At 34.2% G+C, this 17,707-nt stretch overlaps 1 protein-coding gene across 6 annotated transcripts in view; it reads left to right on the plus strand.

The window, feature by feature from the left end:
• LOC124359488 (transmembrane protein KIAA1109 homolog) overlaps positions 1-17,707 on the plus strand; it is a 227,975-nt gene that overhangs the window by 49,973 nt on the left and 160,295 nt on the right. For all 6 annotated transcript variants that reach the window (XM_046812256.1, XM_046812252.1, XM_046812254.1 and 3 more), the window contains exons 13-25: positions 23-120; positions 2,107-2,270; positions 2,887-3,076; positions 4,755-4,880; positions 6,248-6,469; positions 6,555-6,752; positions 6,884-7,003; positions 7,517-7,765; positions 8,145-8,332; positions 9,898-10,023; positions 13,785-13,976; positions 14,697-14,859; positions 15,136-15,326. In XM_046812256.1, the coding sequence (XP_046668212.1) occupies positions 23-120; positions 2,107-2,270; positions 2,887-3,076; positions 4,755-4,880; positions 6,248-6,469; positions 6,555-6,752; positions 6,884-7,003; positions 7,517-7,765; positions 8,145-8,332; positions 9,898-10,023; positions 13,785-13,976; positions 14,697-14,859; positions 15,136-15,326 (2,227 nt within the window). The remainder of the gene's footprint in view (positions 1-22; positions 121-2,106; positions 2,271-2,886; positions 3,077-4,754; positions 4,881-6,247; positions 6,470-6,554; positions 6,753-6,883; positions 7,004-7,516; positions 7,766-8,144; positions 8,333-9,897; positions 10,024-13,784; positions 13,977-14,696; positions 14,860-15,135; positions 15,327-17,707) is intronic.

Here is a 17,707-nt window from a genome sequence, read left to right on the forward strand (position 1 = left end):
TTGCCTTATTGCCTTATTTCAGTGTGCATTGCTTTTTGTGGTGAACTGTTTGACTTCTCATTTGACCTGCCATTTGTGGACTTTCTTCCTGCCACATTGCCACTTCGTTTCTGGATCCAAGTGAGTATTTCATTCTATCACACTTAGTTAACAAAGTTTGTTGTGTAGAATAGTTGGAGCATTATATCTTGGGATATGGCTGACATTACATTTATTAAATAATACACACCAGTTACTGTAAACAGTAAATTATACTGATTGTTTTAAAAAATTGTTCAACAATAAATAAGTGACTGGACTCTATTTATTTATAGCAACAATAAATAGTTACTAGAACACAAAGAATTTTTACTGGTTTATTTTGACTTTTTCTCTTAGGACAAGGAGCTTGTAAATTGCACCTAGTCCTAAAAAGACTTATGCTCTGCTTCTAGAGTGACAGGATATTCTGGATGGGTAAGGTTGGGAGTAGGGGTCACCTCCTGTCGAGATCCATGAGGAAGAATGTAGGACATTAATCTCAATCATGTCCCCTTGAAAAAAGAGGAAGCCAGCTCAGAACCAGCCTCTCCAGTCAAAGCAGGCGTGGCACACCCTTATGTTATGTAGGCTAGCAGGAACCATTGACCCTTAGAGAACCCCACCAATTCTAACAGTCATCTTCCGCAGTAGAATAGACCTATCGAACTACCCTTGCACTCCAGAATCTCGACATTTGCCCTTAGTTATATGCCGCTCATGGACATTCATAAGGTTGCCCAGATTTAAATGACGCATGTGTTTTAGCTTTGTCCAGTGTGGAAGGTATAGACCAGCCAGAAGTGAACTCTCCTACGTCTTTATTATTTATTCCAAAATTTCCTCCCTTACACGTGGTCCGAATCGGCCATACTTCAGTCAGTAAGTTACTGCATTGACATGTGCTGTGCTCCAGATGTTATACTGTGAACTAATTCAAACCTTTAGCATACATGGAACATTTTCCTGTTCTGTTTGTATTTTCTCCTTGTTTATTTTTCATTTCTGCAAGTGGTTATTTGTTGTTATTTATTAGTATATTTTTTGCAAACATGGTGGGTTCAGTAGTTACTTTTTAAAAATTAATAAAAAGTATTGTTAGAATATTTTTTAGTTGATATGGTTTCTGCATAAATCCATGTTCTCAAATGACAACTTCTGTATTAAGTAAAAACCACACTGCTACGTTTATTGCTTGAGAGACTTGCTAAATATATCTTATTAAGTTTGTCTTGTCATTACTTAATGAGTTCAGAAGAGGATTAATGTATAATAGAAAGTGATTATAATAAAGCTCAAGTAGTATTGTATTTGAGTTTAAAAACTAATTATTGTATTTTTCCATATTTAAATATAGGTAATGTTATAATACCACCAAAGCAATATTAGTTCTGCATTCATTAAAATTATGAAGCTATTTTCACAAAGAATATTTTAATCGTAGAAAATATGACCATATGAGCCAAGTTTAGTCCAATAGATAATTAATCTAAAAATCTTTCATACTTGTAGATAATATTTACAATATTATATTTGATGTATTGTTTATATTGAAAAATTTCAATACAGTTTTTAGATTCCAATTTTAAAAATTGTTAGGCAAAAAAGTCTTTGGTTAATCAGGCATTGTATGGTATGCCTAATAAGTTATCTACTGTCATTTATTTACCATTAAACACAATACAAAAGTAATATGTTGTTATTCTTTATGTTTAAAATACTAGAGAAGAGCACCTGTGAAATACATATTTGTTTACTACTTATCAAGTGCTATTGAAAAGAAATCAAACCTGATATTATAATCATGATCTTAAAGCCTTTTTAATCATTTCTCTTGTCAAAAAGGCTTTATTTTTTTTAGGTTAAAATTGTAATATATTATTTAAAAAATAACAAATTAGATGTAAGGGAAAGATGACACCAAGTGATCTAGCTATCTCGTAGCACCTGAATATCGTGTTCAGGCTGAAATGCAAAAGCAGTGAGTTGCAGGTGATGGGATATTGTGTTTGTACATCGTATATTGGTAGCTGTGACGTGAGCCATATCTCCAATTATAACACACACTATGCTGTTTGTACTTGACAGGGAGAAAGCATGGATCTGTCGATGTACCTGCCAGAAGTGTTCACATCGCAGTGTATTGTGTTGGCACTTGACCAGAATGCCAGGTTGCTCGGCCGAGACGGCAGTATTATCAGGGGCAGGCTCAATGAGAACAGTCGCAAATGGAGGAACAAGTGCCAGCGAAGGTGGGATATTCTAATAATTTGTTACACATTTAAATATAAAATACAGATTGTATGATGTAATAGAACCAAAAAAAGTAAACCTATTACAAGGAGAGTATAAGTCTCACCCAAATGACAATAAAAATACATCATCACTGATGTTTTACAGTTATTACAGAATTTATTTAAAGAAAGGAAAAGAGCGTCCCCTTCACTTCCCTAGAAAAGCAGTTCGTAATACACAGTTTATGTCCCTTAATAATTTAATTGAAACGTAAATAGTAATGATTCTGAGATTTAGTTTTTATTTTAGAGAATAGAAGAAATAAATAAAAGAATCTCATAAGTATCTATTTTGTTACTATGATATTAGTTGATTCCAAAGTTATAATAATAATTCAAGATCTTAACTTTTGATACAGTAATGTTCAATTACTTGAGCCACTCCTAATTCAGGTCACTGTGACATAATTTCTAAATCATAAAGAATTATTTTGATGGTGAGTTTTGATTGCTCTCAAATTGACTGAATTTAGATATGTTTCTCTGTGTTTTGTTTTTTAAACACTTTTAACCCAGTAACACTTCAGAATCAATAACGAACTTACTGACTTATAATAAATTACTGTCTTTTCAGTAACGGCTGGCTGGATTGTTGGTCTGTGCCAATCGTTGCTCTCAGTATCAACTATACCTACCACCCCATGCCACCTTATGGACCCCCACCCCAGGCCGATATCACCACACCTGAGAAGGAAGAGATCCTGCTATCTCCCATGAGAATACCCAGGAGCCGTAAATCTCCTGCACTTCATCACTGGCGACAGGTAAACCATTCAATTTACAGCTTGGGAATTAGGCTCTAAAACACAAGTTATTTTATTGCCTCAGAAATATTCAACATTTTCTGGCTCAACTGGTTTGTTGAACTTTAAGAACAGTCAATTCCTAATTTGTTTAGGGTGGATCAACATTTTTGCAGTCTATCTATGATAGCCTCACATATTGATAAGTTATATTGTAAAACTGGAATTAGAAATTTAAAACAATTGTTTTTTATTTGGCATTACATTTTTAAATATGAATGCAAACATTTCTGATTCTTTTCTGATTTTGATTGTAGTCAGAAAGTAGGATTCAAACTATGTCTACCCTTGACGAAATTTTACAGTAAAATATTCTGAAATTTCTAATACACCTTGTCTTCTTCACATGATGTATTTTTCTTAATAACTCCTTTGAATACAACTGTTAAAAACACCTCATTTTTATTTGTAAGGAAAGGGTTGGACGTAGCCATCTCAGCATAGGTTGATACATTCAAACTGTGAGGAATGTTCGGAAAAGGCGGCAAACTGTTCTTTCATTTCTCATCTGAACTTAATAACTTTGTCTCTGCATTTTCAGGTACTAGGATGTGGAATGTCATGTGCTTAAACTTAACCTGAAAACAGTTATGGCACAACAATTGAAACACCTCCTTCAGGACTGCTATTGGACTATTCAGTGTTAAGTTCTACCCAAGTTTTTTAAATGGAGACCTATTTGATATAACCCCTGTGGCCCGACAATTACTCAATTTCTGAGGTTTACTCTCATTTTTATTAAGGGCCATACAGGGCCTTCTGTGTTATAACTCTTAGTAGAAATGTTCCAGAGACTTGAAACTTGCTACTTATGTTCCTCTGGTTTAAAAATGATTGGTTTAGGGATCAAAAGATCAAAGGTCACTCTAGCCACCTGTCTCTTTGCCCATATAACTCTTGACAGAAAGGTTCTAAAGACTTGGTACTTGGTGCATAGGTTCCTCATGGTTTAGGGAAGGAGTATTATTGCTTTTTTAGGATAAAGGCAATAGGAAGTACTATATTATCAACCCTTAAAACAGAATAGACTAGACAGACCACAAGAGAATCGCACAATAAAGTATAATCAACTCCAGATTTGCACGAGGACTAAAACATTGCTGAGAGCAGGAGGCGCACAGGTGCTTTAACCTCTATCTACGATGAATATATGAGAATTATATGCTGTGTGACAATGGAGCACTTTTTATGTGAACGCACAGTGTTCACATTGTTTGCAAAGGACTATTCTACTTAATCATTTGTACTACTACTGGCATGGACATACAGTGGTTTATTGTAAGTCCAGTGCTACCGCTATGTGTGCAACCAGCTTCAAATAATACTTTTTAGTGTAGAACTTCCATGGTTGTTGCTTTTATTCATTCCATATAATGTTGATATAGAAATCATTGTATTTTATCTAATTGTTTCTAAAATAAATTAAGATCAGATTATTTTTAGTAATGTGTTATAATAGGTTTTAGTATTCATATGTTAAAAATGTACATATATAAATAACTGTTAACTGTTAATAACATGACGTGTTCCAAATTTCAACAGTTATATTATAGATTATTGCATAAAAATTAAAGTATTGTTACAGGTTTAGTGTAATAACTAAGAGACTAAGAGTTTAAGGCCTGTGAAATTTGTGCAGCAATCTGGGTGTCCCAAGTTTGATCCAACCACAATGTCTGCAGACAAAGTTACTCTGGACCTCGAAATCGGCCCGTCTGTTCTGCTGGTCTATGGCTCGTGGATCAGGGGCTTTGTGAATCTCAAGGTGAGACTTTTGCATTGATAAAAAAATGAATGATTTCTCTTGCTCATAGATTACTACACAAAGTTAACTTAAGATTCTTTCACTTACTGCTTATCAAATAATATGAACCTGTGCAGTTCATATTATAGCATAAGATAAGTGATTACTGGTTTTTAGAAACCTACAAAATCCAATCTGCCACTATCAATAATGTAAACAATCTGCTTGTTAAACAACAAAAAAGGACATCAATTTGATGTACTGTGTAAAATCTAGAAATTCCATATTTATTAATCTGAGTAGTGTTAATGAATATTGGATCCAATAAAATATTCAGCCAGAAGAAAATTGTTTGTATTGTATATTTTTGTATTACTTCATTTGATATGTCTATTACACTCCCAGACAGCTCTTTCTAAAAAATAATAAAAAAAACCTATGTCAAAAATATTAAATAAATTAAATATACAGTTCTTAAACTCAAAGGTAGGTAAGTGATTACTGGTATTAGAAACATACTAAATCCAGTCCACCACAAACAATTATTGTGTAAACAATGCTTTTTACAAAGACATTAGTAAATTTTAATGAAAGTTTGTTACTTGAATTGGCTACTCTAGAATATATGACTTGCATAAGATTTCTGTCTAGTTACAACTTTAAAATAGATATTTTTATCATAGACAAAATAAGTCACTTAGATTACTGTAATAATGGGATATATATATATGTATCCCGTTATGACAGCTATATATATATATATATATATATATATATATATATATATATATATATATATATATATATAGCTTCTGATTAACTCTAAATGAGATTGGATCTTTATTTTGAGGCATTTTTCTATTTTAAATATGCAACAAATTATGAAACCATCTTCATGGTATGGAGTACATTCTTTATAGAGTTTATATGTAAAGCAATTAAAATCCCTAACAGAAAATAGCAATGTTACTAAGCTGTGTTAATGCAAGTCTTGTCTGTAATGTTGTAGGCTGGCTTTAAGTTTTTTTATCTTTTGAACATATTGAGGATAGTTAACAGCAAACAGTACAAAGATAGTTTTGATCATTCTTAGTGTATTTTACATTACATTCCTTTTTCAACTTTTTGTGTTAAGTGGCCAAGTTTAATGATGTTACAGATAATTCTTATTACATTTCTCTGGTGTACTTAGAAGTCGCTTTTATAGTGACTTGATAGTCAATCATACAATGGAATATAATGCTATTCTAGCACAATGTAGTAAATATTGAATATGGAATAAAATAATCTTGGAACAACCTAGTTTATGTATGTACCACCAGCAGTGACAACAGTTGAAAACTGCAAAATTTGTAATCTGTTTACCTAATGGAGTATTTAATTTTTAGGAAAACATATTTGGAGATGACCAAGTATTTACGGACATGAACGAGAAGCCTGAGATGCCTGCCAATACTAAGACAGTGGATGGCAACACGGCAGGAGACAACCAAGCCGCAGGCTCTGATGATGACAATACTAGCTGCAAGGACTTTGATCCTCGGGAGTTCCGTCCCCTGGAGGTGGTTGTGTCAATCACTATGCATGACATCCAAGCTCATCTCGTTAAGGTGTGTCTACCTCTCCACAGGCTCTGTTTCTTTCTCTACTTCCAAGTGAACATTTTTCACACTTGATGTATTAACAATGTTGTAGAACTGCAACGAGAATGATCCACCATGCCCAATAATCTTGCTGGAGAGGTTTGGGTTTGAGATGAAGAAGGGATACAAGGAGACCCAGCTACAGCTACTTTTGTCACCTGCCATACTGTTGAGCTCAGACAAAGTCACCACCCGTACAGTCAGGGACAGACACCTGAATCAGGGCCATCTCATGCTCTCAGGACTTCAGGTATAATCAGTGTCAAACAACCTGTACATTGCGTAAGAAACTATAAAAATAATATTTGTTGAGATGTTCAGGAAAGAATAGATTGTTTTTTTGGCCGTAATCCTAGTATATAATTATGAGTGTGTGTACAGCTGCGAGGCCAGGCCATGTTCAGCGATGAAGGCCGCAATGTGGACCAGGAGACCCTGGAGTATGCCTGGCTGCTGGAAATACAGTTGGGGCGGCTCACTGGGAAGATGACAACTCCTCAGGTAACTGATCGGTAGTGCATTTCACCAGTAAATCTCAGAAATTGCAGGAACATTCATTAACCTGCCACATAAAGTGCTTTATACAGTAGTAAAATTACAACTATTGATTGTGATAAAACTAAATCTTAAATCATAAAAGGCTGTAACATCAGGCTTAGCTGGTATAAAGATGGATGTTTGAGAAAAAAATTTCCCTTATAAAGAGTAATATTTTTTTCTGATTGTTTCTAATACATTTCATCAGATTATAATTATTTTGTTAACACACATTACAGTAATGAAAAGTCATATTATGGACAAGTTGCAATACTTAGATTACTAGTATAATTTAAAACTTGATACTTGCCAACAACTTTGTAATATTCTGGTCCTATCATCTGGTGTTATCATTCCTAGGATATCTAATATAATCATATCTCTTTCACATACTATAGTGATAGTAATGTTGTCATTATCAATTGGAAAATAAATTTGAATAAATAAATGTCATGAGAATTCGGTGATGACTTGTAGCTTCACCATTTGGTGACCAGTCTGGAGACTCTACTGCTGCTGACTACTGACTGTGAGAACCAATTGGTTCCTCCCCGCCTGCCCTCCGCCTGTCACCATGGGCTGGCTCCTGTACAGTGTCCAGACAGTGACCCTGACGGCTCCTACCGCTGCCCCTCCGCCGACCAAATCAAGTACCGCATGGTGCGTGTAGCCATTGATGCCATTGACCTCCACATCCTCGAGTCAGGCACCGCCATCAACGTATATGTAAGTGGAATTCTACCCAGATTTGCTTTGTACACTAATAAACTATAAACAAAGAATAGTGAACATTAATACTAAAAAGTAGGTTACAGATATACTGAGCCTGAGTAATTTCCATTAATTCCTCTATTGTGATTATTTCAACCCTACTCAATTTTTTTTAACCAGTTCTTTATGAAAGCAGTCCAAATACAATGAGAAAGTTCTTTTTTACTTTTGCAGTAATCAAAATAGTATATTTTGATTAAGAATATACACTCTGCATACTCTTAGGCTATTGAGGAGATTCAAGATTCTTCATTTGTCTTTAAACAGATTAATGCATATTCAGATTTATGAATGTCTGTTCAAGTTATAGGATATGTATTTTAACTGTAATCAGGCTGCACCTATCCGCTTCTCTACATGCAATCTTCATGGCAACCAAGTGAAGTCTGGCTTGACCGGTGTATTGCCATGTGTGCGAGTGAGACAGCTGATAGCAGCTAATCACCACTTCGGCCACACAACAGGTGGTGGTAGTAGCAGCAACACGAACACGACAGGCAGTGGGCGCTCTCAGCATGGCAGGTAAACCATATCTAATCATTCACTTCTTTTTTATCAGGAAAGTGCCTCCATCACTTGTCATATAAAAAGTGTTTTTTATATGTGTGTTTCCTACAGCTCTTTTATCCACACATTTCTAACTCTAAACTTATTGCATCATAAATTTCCCTTCTCCATAGTAAATTCCCAAATTATCTTAACCTTCATTATTTGGGAGCCCACTATTTCCTATATCTGTTGATTACAGTATTCAGACATTGTCTTTGACCTTTCTGAACTCTGTCACTGTAAAACTTTTCCTAATTACATTTACCCTAAAATGTAAAATAAAAATTGTATATGACAAAAAACTAGTCTTTTTTTTTATTTCAAAAATAACAAGTGGTAAAGCAAATGTAACTTAATATGAAGGTCACTTGGAAAGTAAGTTGCAAGGCATCTGAATGGGTAATGTTAGCAGCGTGATCTGGGTTGAAATGTTTAGTTACGTTCAGTGCACTTCTGGCAGTGTCATAGCTATACCATTCTAAGCGCTCTACACTAGTATTCAAAATCACTGTCTTTAATGATTATGTGTACAGATAACAGAATTTTATTCAGTAGGTATTGAAAAGCTTGTACCAAGATATGATAAGAGCTTAAAAATAAGGAAAACTATGTTAATAAATCATTTAAGAGTTGTTCTTTCAAATAGTGATGTTTTGAAGTCGAATCTCAAAACCACAGAATCTTCAAAAAAGTTCGGATTTGAGAATCGATCACCAGGGTTCGACATTTGAATCTGCGGAGATCCGCCATGTTATTAATTAACAGTTAATCGACAGTGCACAAGTTACCGATCGCTAAAAAATGTTTTTGCCATACTTTGAATGATCAAAACCATAAATAAATAATATTGTACTTTTGTAAATGATATTTTGTTTGGAGTTAGTTTTTTGTTGCGGATGTCAGGAGCTATGTTTTGTTCACTTTACAATTTTTGTTTAAATATTTCCTCTATAAATTATATTATGTTTGTTTATTAATATATTTCTATCATGGCTATGGTTGGATGGAATTTCTCAAACGTTTAAAATTTTGAATATGGTTAGTAAGTTATACCAATTTATGTTCATATTTTTTTTGCAGATTAAAAGCATATAATATTCTAGAAGCTAGTATTATAATCTATCATATTAAAGTGGAAGGTAGGGGATATGACTGCTCTTAAAATATATCTATTTCTCTGAAACTCTACAAATCCATTAGCAATAGAATGGTATTTGTTTATTACTTTTGTAATCAAATGACAAGAATACAGATGACAGAAATTTGATTGGTGGTGATTTTGTTGTAATTTTAGTTAGATTTAAAAAAGCTATCGGATTCAAATTTGAGAATCAAGAATTGATTTTTTAAGATTTGGAATCAGATTTAGATTAAAAAATTCTGAATTTGCTCATCACTACCTTTAAATGTATATAGTAAAAAACCTGTAAAACGTATGTATATTTCTTTTATTTATTAAAGCAACTTACTTTTCAAATGACACTTATAAATAAATACGCCATGTTTTATTTTGGTTTAAAAAACTTATTTATGTTTAGGTCAGGAACAGGAGAGAACTCTGACCTGTGGCTAGAAGTCGGCTCAATATCTCTTGGACCTCTGATCGTAGAAGCTGCAGTGTCATTGTCAAGTACTGATCGCAACTTACACCTTGTCCAACACAAGTAAGTTGTTAAGACAACTGTTTAATCTCAAAAAAGTAATTTGTAACTCTTTCTTTAATAGAAATGTTTGTTTTTCACTGGATATATCTGTCATGTTAGACGTGTGCCAAAACATAGCTTTGGAACAAATGGTTAAACATGTAGTTCAATAAAAGTTTGACAGAGCACAGGAGAATATTCTATTAATATTCCTACTGCTTTGTATTCATTTCACCAGCTTAGTTTGCTTCAATTATTGTACAGGGGAATGGAAACAATAGTTGGTATGTATTGTATATCATCTGCACTGTTAGCTGCAGTCTTCTATGTAGGTAGAGGAAATATCCTCAATCTTTCTGTGCTTGCTCGAATCTGTTGTCATTACATGCTTTGTTTTAGTTAGCTGCTAAAAAAATGTGTACACCTTATAGTATCCAATTGTTTTGTTGTTTGAAGAATAAATTTATTTATTACGTTATGAAAAACCATCAGCATTGGTACGAGTCCACAACTCAACCCTAATGTCTGTTTTGGGACATACTTAAACAAACTCTGAATTGGCATTAAATCTGAAGCTGCAGTATTTACACTATTTCTCATAGTTATTAATATTTTGCCTTTAGAATGTGTCGTTTTACATCACATAACTTTTTGTTACTGCAGTGTGAACAAAATATAAAAAAATAATTTTTCACAGATTTAGTAATAGTATATTTATCAACCAGTAATTATTAAGGGTTTTCTTCACTGTCTTGAACCCTTTATTGAAAATTATATTGAACTTTAGGAATATTTTTTATGCTTAAAGTAATTCATCATATGAGTCTGTCTGACTTTTGTTTAGCACGAAAGGGTTAAATTAAAATGTTTATATATTAATTAACTTTTTTTAATGATTGAATTTTATTGTAGTTCTTTATTGTTTGCCTGACTTGGTGGTTTGTTAAATTTGATCCCATGTTTAAATAAATACCTCAGACTATAGTGTATCCCGTTGGGCGCACAATTGCTTACTTTTTATGGAAAATTAATTTTTTAGGCACTTCTTGGTGCAAATGCTCAGTGTAATCAACTGAGTGAACAGCTTGACATCACACTTGTTGAGTTAAGTGAAGCTGAAAGGTCCCTGCATACATGTCAAGGCATGCACTTTTAATAGCCGAGGCAAGAAGTGGCTGACAGAACAGATAGCCAAGGCAGTTAGAGGACGCTCAGAGTATTTGATAGCACATAGCAGTAACAATAAAATGTTTGGTTTGAGTGACCAGATGTCAGGCAAGAGCCATCAGCAAACCCCCTTCCCCTTCCCACCACCCCTCCAGACCAGCTGGAAACAGGAAACACCACTCAACTGACATAAATGTCTTTCATTTAAATATACAATGTATTAGAAATAAGTTAGATTTATTAGAACTATGGTTAAACAAATTTAAATGTGATGTAATTACATTAAGTGAACATTGATTGTTCATTGAAGAATCTTAATTGTACATTTCCATTAATTGTAATCTAAGAAGTATTTATTGTAGATGTCCTCCTTTAAGTAGAGGTGGTAGTTTAATTTTGTGCTAGCAGGGTATTAGTTTTAATGTTTTAAATAAATTTTTGTTGCAATTTTGTCTTCTAAGCAGCTGTGATATTTCCTATGAATGATTTATCATTTAACATGCCATGTCCAACTGTATTATACGCAGATGATACAACACTTTTAAACTGTAACAAAACTTTAGATAATTTGATAATTGAACAAAATAATTCTTCAGATATGGCTCTAGAATAGTTTTGATCAAATAGATTGATGGTAAATAATTAAAAAAAAAAACTGAATGAATAATTTTCTCTCTGGATTGGGAAGTAATTCAGAATAGTAAGCCTGTTAAATTACTTGGTGTTCATCTAGACAGCAGGTTAAGTTTTGACTCACATATTAATAGTCTGTGCAAAACGTTATCTAAGGTTACCTACATGCTAAGAAAATTAATATGTTAAATTGGTGTTGATTATAGCCTACTATGCCTTATCCCCTGTATGGAATTACACTTTGGGGCAATAGCAGTCATGCAGATGGAATTTTTATTTTTATTTGACAAAAGAAAGCTTTAAGAACAATTAAACCTATAACAGAAAGAGAGTCATGTTTGACCATTTTCAAAGAACTTCAGATTATGACATTTCCTAGTATGTATATTTATTGTTGTCTAGTTAGTGTTAAGAAAAATGTGTACAATTTTTATTGGAGGCAAGATATTCATACCCTCAATACAAGCAATAATTATTTACTTAATCAAGTTTCAATAAGGTTGGAAAAATCCAAAAGTAGCCACGTCTTCATGGAAATTAAATTATTTAATAAACTACCTCAGAGAGCTTTTAGTGTTGAAATGAATAGATTTTTGTTAGTATGAAGTAAATAGTTGAAAATTAGAATAATTATCATGTGGTATTAATGCTCTGATTTTAAATTTATAATTTGTTATTTTCTATTTGTACTTAGTTTGTATATGACATGTTTATTTATTAAGTTTTAGTTATGAATTTTAATTAATTATTTATGTGTGATTTTAAATATACTATTTTTTAGGTTAACTGTTAAATATTGCTGCTCTCACTGTCTATTGCATGTAAATTGCTTAATGAAAATAAAATATCATGAATCTTGGGGTACACTGAGAAACATTGAAAAACATATTGAAATAGTTTTTTTGTGTGCAAAATTGCACAACTTCCATGATTTTCTCGTTATACTTAGACGTTTAATGTAAAAAAATTACGGTTTTTTGCCATTATTATTGAAAAATTCAACGGCATATAAAAATTAGCCATTGTTGTAAATATGTTAATATGTCATATGCTTATGAGTGTACTGAGTTTGTTTACAGGTTTATTTATTCTGCTATTTTCTTGTTACCATCATAGTTATCCATAAGACCAATGTAAAAATATTCTCCAATGCTCAACCAAATCCCATGGAGTGACATGCATCATCAACAAACTCAGTGTTCTTCATTTAGAAACGAAGCCTCATGCACTATTTCAAGTCTATAGGTCAGTTTGTTTTCGAGATATAGTGCAGACAGAAATGACATTTTTTCCAGCCCCACGAGTGATAAGCTTCACTGATGCTCAGCCAAAAAATATAAAAATGTTAATTTATGTTATGTTAATATAAATTAAACCCAGCAGGGGTCACACTGACTGATTTATACCTTCCAGTTGAATCCACACTGGGCCCAGCAAAAACCAATGTGTCACTTAAATCTGGTAATCCTTATGGAAGTCCAGGAGCGCCGCATCACTAATGGCGAATGTCGAGATTCTGTGGTGCAAGGTTAATTCGATAAGTCTAGTCTACTGTGAGAAACGACTGTTGGAGTTGTGGGGTTTGTTCCCTAGGTGTAAAAAGTTCTTGCTAGCCTAGATATAAGGGTGTGCCACCCCCTGTCTGCTTTGACTGGAGAGGCTGGTTCAGAGCTAGCTTCCCCTTCTTCCAAGGGAACATGACTTCAGATTAGTGCCCTAAATTCTTCCTCATGGATCTCGACAGGAGGCAGCCCCTACCCCCACCTTACCAATCCAGAATATCATGTCACTCACTCCGGAAGCAGCACAAAGGTTCTCCTTAGTACTAAGTGCAATTTGTAAGCTACTTGTCCTAAGAGAACAAAAATGAAGTGTAGATTAAACTCCATATTTGAAAAAGTTCACTTTTAGATGTTTCAAAAGAATTATTGGTATACTAAATAGTAGCTAATGAACTTTAGCACAATGTGGTTTGTTTTAAGGTACCTGAAAACTCACGATGAAAAGAGCAAAAGGCTGTGGTTCCTATGGACTAATGATAAGACATCAAACAGTGTTGGAAAATGTGGATGCATTGGAGGTTGTGTGTTTTTCGGACAAAATAGAAATGGTAAACGGTTTTTCAAGCCTAATCGACAAGATGCTACGGATGGTATCAATATTGCTGCATTTAGGTGAGTCAATTTTAATATGCTGTTAGCATTATCTGCTTGCTTGAATATTGTGCACTCTCAGTATAAATATACCCTTTGTTATGCACTATTTTGAATCTTGTAAGCTTGGTATTTTCCAAAAAGGTGGTTGATGAAACAAATGTTTCGAAGTTTTTCAGGGATAGGTTGAAACTGTTGTGTATTCACTACATAACTGTATTGCAGCTTATATACCTAAAACTAAATACAACTCCTGAGAAAGGATTGATAAAAGAGAATCTGCAACAAAAAAGCCACACTGTTTTTTCAGCTGAGAAGGTTATGGAGACTGTTTGTTAGACTATCTAAGGATTAGGTTATTATGGGAAGAGTGAAATACTACATCACTATTATAATAACCAGATAAAGGAGTTGCAAGACGCCCGTGGGTGAGCCAAAAAAGGTTCTTTTCTATAAAACCCACACACACATAAACTCGTTAATTCATTTAGAGTTGTTGCTACAAAATTGAAAAATACACAGTATTAAAATATTCCTCATGCTCTAGACTGTTTTTTATACTTTCACACAATATAAACAAATATTGTTGGCTGGACAGTATGAGGTCTAACATTATCTTTTATAAATGATAGTTTTTAAATTTAAAATTTACAAACCTTCCTGCACTATTCTATTACCAGATTTATAAATTTGTATTGGATTTGCTGTTTTGTATATTTTACGAGTTTTTGCATTTTTTAGGATTAATGATGCAGGAAAAGATCCAGGATTTGGACAAAGTATTTTACATGAAGCTCAGCTTGTGTTTCATACACCGCCATACAATTCCCATGACGTGTCCATACATGACACAGCAGGTGTTTGGGTGGACTCTGCCCCCAAAGTTGTCATGGGCTCTCTCAAAGTAAGTTCTTAGGATTGAAAGTTAAATACTTACGTTATAAAAAGTATGGCTATGTCTTTGAAAATATTTATTGTGTATTTTGAAATATTTCTATGAGTTAGAAAAAAAGTAGTCCTCCCCATCTCTTAATTACTTTTATAGCCATCAAAGGCAGTCAATAAATATACAAGTCAGTAAGTGTTGTTCAACTTAGAAATAAACAGATGTAATTGAGTGTTGATTTAAAATTAAATCAATAATAATTGTCAAACTAACTGACTGAATCCAACGACACAGGCACCAGTGGACCAAGTCACGATGGATAGCCCTCATCTACAAACACGAGTGGAGCGTTCACGAAGCGTCACAGAGACCAATAAGGACAGCCCCGTGATTGGCAGCAGACTCAGCACAGCGACTGTCAGTCCTGTCAGCTGTGTCAAAACTTCTTTGGGCCGACGGTTCTCCTACACTTCCTGCACGAACAGGTATTGCTCTGAGGAAGTAATTGTATGAGTTACTATCTCATATCTTGGTTAACCAATACTTGCTTGGATGATCTGAAGTATTTAGGGTTGAAAACTAAGCTGAGTATGACAATGGAACGATAAGGCAAGAATAGAGTGGATTTTGATAACTTAGAACAATAAATGGAGTGACACAGATAAAAGCTAAAACTGGGCTAGTAAAGACGGTAAACTTGCTAATCATTGGAGTAGAATTGTTAAATATTTAGTATTACATGAGTGATACTTTAACATTTCAGCAATAGTATTTTATTTTTAAATGTCTAGTATATAAAATTATTCGGTTCCAAAAGAAAGCCAGGCATGGTATTGATAAGTTGTAAAATGTGCTGTTTAATTTAATAAATACTATTATAAATGATATTAAAATAATTAATAGACATAAATTGAAATCCATCACGTTATGTGCACATTCACAGTTTTGTACAATTAGATTATAAGTATATAACAGACAGATAAGTTTTATAACAGCGTTTAAAAAGTATTTCAATTGATTTAGATGGTTTATTGGTCATTCGTGTAATCTAAATTTAAAATTAGATAATAATTTTGTCTATGCAATCTGCATTACACTACTGATCAAGCACTTTACAATAATTTAATATTTTCTAAAATGTACATATATAAAATGTTTCTGCCTCTTTGATAAACATCAGCTGAAAGTGTTAACAACTGTTTAACATCAGCTCACATTGTATTATGTATCGTAGCATAGTTTGCTAAATCCAATGTAAAACATTCCAAAGTTCATAACAATTTATAAATAAAAAGTTAAGTAATTAAACAATTAAAATTGGACCGAATTGTCAGTCTAAACCTTTCTTCAATCCACCTGAAGGCACACACAAAATGTTATAGACAATAGACAATAGACAATAGACAAACTCTTTATTCACAAGTCATCAAGAAATGCAATGGTGTCAAGTTTTACATAGTTAGTTTTTATTAAAAGTTCTGTTCTTCTCTTTTCCAATTAAGGAACTCATCCATGGAGTAGAAGGGCCGGTGGGAGAGCCACCTGGTCAGCGCAGTCTTCAGTCTCTTTCCTTGAAGCTTTCGTAAGTCGTCTGGAAGATGATTGAAGAGTTTTCTACCTATGTAGGATGGTTTCCTCTCGAACAGGGCGGAGTGGTGTAGGGGCAGGTGGAAATTGGAAGCGTGGCGGGTGTTGTAAGTGTGGAGATCGCGGCCTCGTTGCAATTGCTCCCTATCAGCGTGGACTATAACTTCTATGATATATAAGCCGATAATCGTTATCACGCCATGGTGGGGGAAGGCTTCCCTACAGCTTTCACTTGGACCAAGGCTGGACATGATCCTGACTGCTCTTTTCTGTAGTATCAGGATTTTTTTTCAAGTTACCTGCACTTGTGCTTCCCCAAACTGTAAGGCCATACCTTATGTGGGACTCAAATAACGCATGGTAGGCGATTTTTGTAGTTGCATCATCACTGGCATGCTTTATTCTTTTCAAGACGTATAAGCAAGAATTCAGCTTTTTGGAAAGTGTGTCAACGTGATTGTCCCATGATAAGTTGCTATCAATTGTCATGCCAAGGAATTTAGTGTGACTTTCCATTGACACATCAGGCAGTGCAGGAATGTCTTCATGCCTCCTTCCAAAAGCTAGTTGTTTTGTTTTTCCTGTGTTGACTACTAAATCGTTTTCATGACAGTATTGATAAGCCATGTTGAGTGCAGTGTAGGAGTTGATTGCCAAGTTGTTAGGTGATGATTCGGCCACTAAAAGTGTTGTGTCGTCCGCATACATCAGAGGGGCACAATGTGTGCCCAAGTATTGTGGCATGTCGTTGGTCATGAGAATGAACAGGACTGGTCCCAACACCGATCCCTGGGGTACTCCTCTGTTGATAGGCAGGGGCTCTGATCTTACTGTATGTAAGTATGTTTTTTGAGTGTATTGAATTTCAACTGTCTGGCTTCTTCCCGCTAGATAGCTCTTAAACCACTCTTTAGCATGCCCTTTGACTCCAAGTTGTTCAAGTTTGTGTGTGATCAATTCATGTCCTAGGCAGTCGAAGGCTTTGCTAAAATCTAGCATAATGCCAGTGACCATGTTTTTTCTTTCCAGGTTATCAACAATGAATTCTGCAAGTTGGATAATGGCAGATGTTGTGGATTTTCCCTTGATAAAACCGTGTTGTTTGTCTGTCAAAAGATGGTGCCGTTCACAGTGGTCCATTAATCTTTTCAAAACTACTTTCTCGATTACCTTTGAGCAAGTTGGGATCAACGATATGGGCCTGTAGTTAGTAGCTTCTAAGAGGCTGCCGCTTTTTAGCTTTGGATATACCTTACTTTGTTTAAGAGCTGATGGAAAA

This window comes from Homalodisca vitripennis, chromosome 4 (assembly GCF_021130785.1).
Source record: "Homalodisca vitripennis isolate AUS2020 chromosome 4, UT_GWSS_2.1, whole genome shotgun sequence".
In the NCBI taxonomy this organism is placed as follows: domain Eukaryota; kingdom Metazoa; phylum Arthropoda; class Insecta; order Hemiptera; family Cicadellidae; genus Homalodisca; species Homalodisca vitripennis.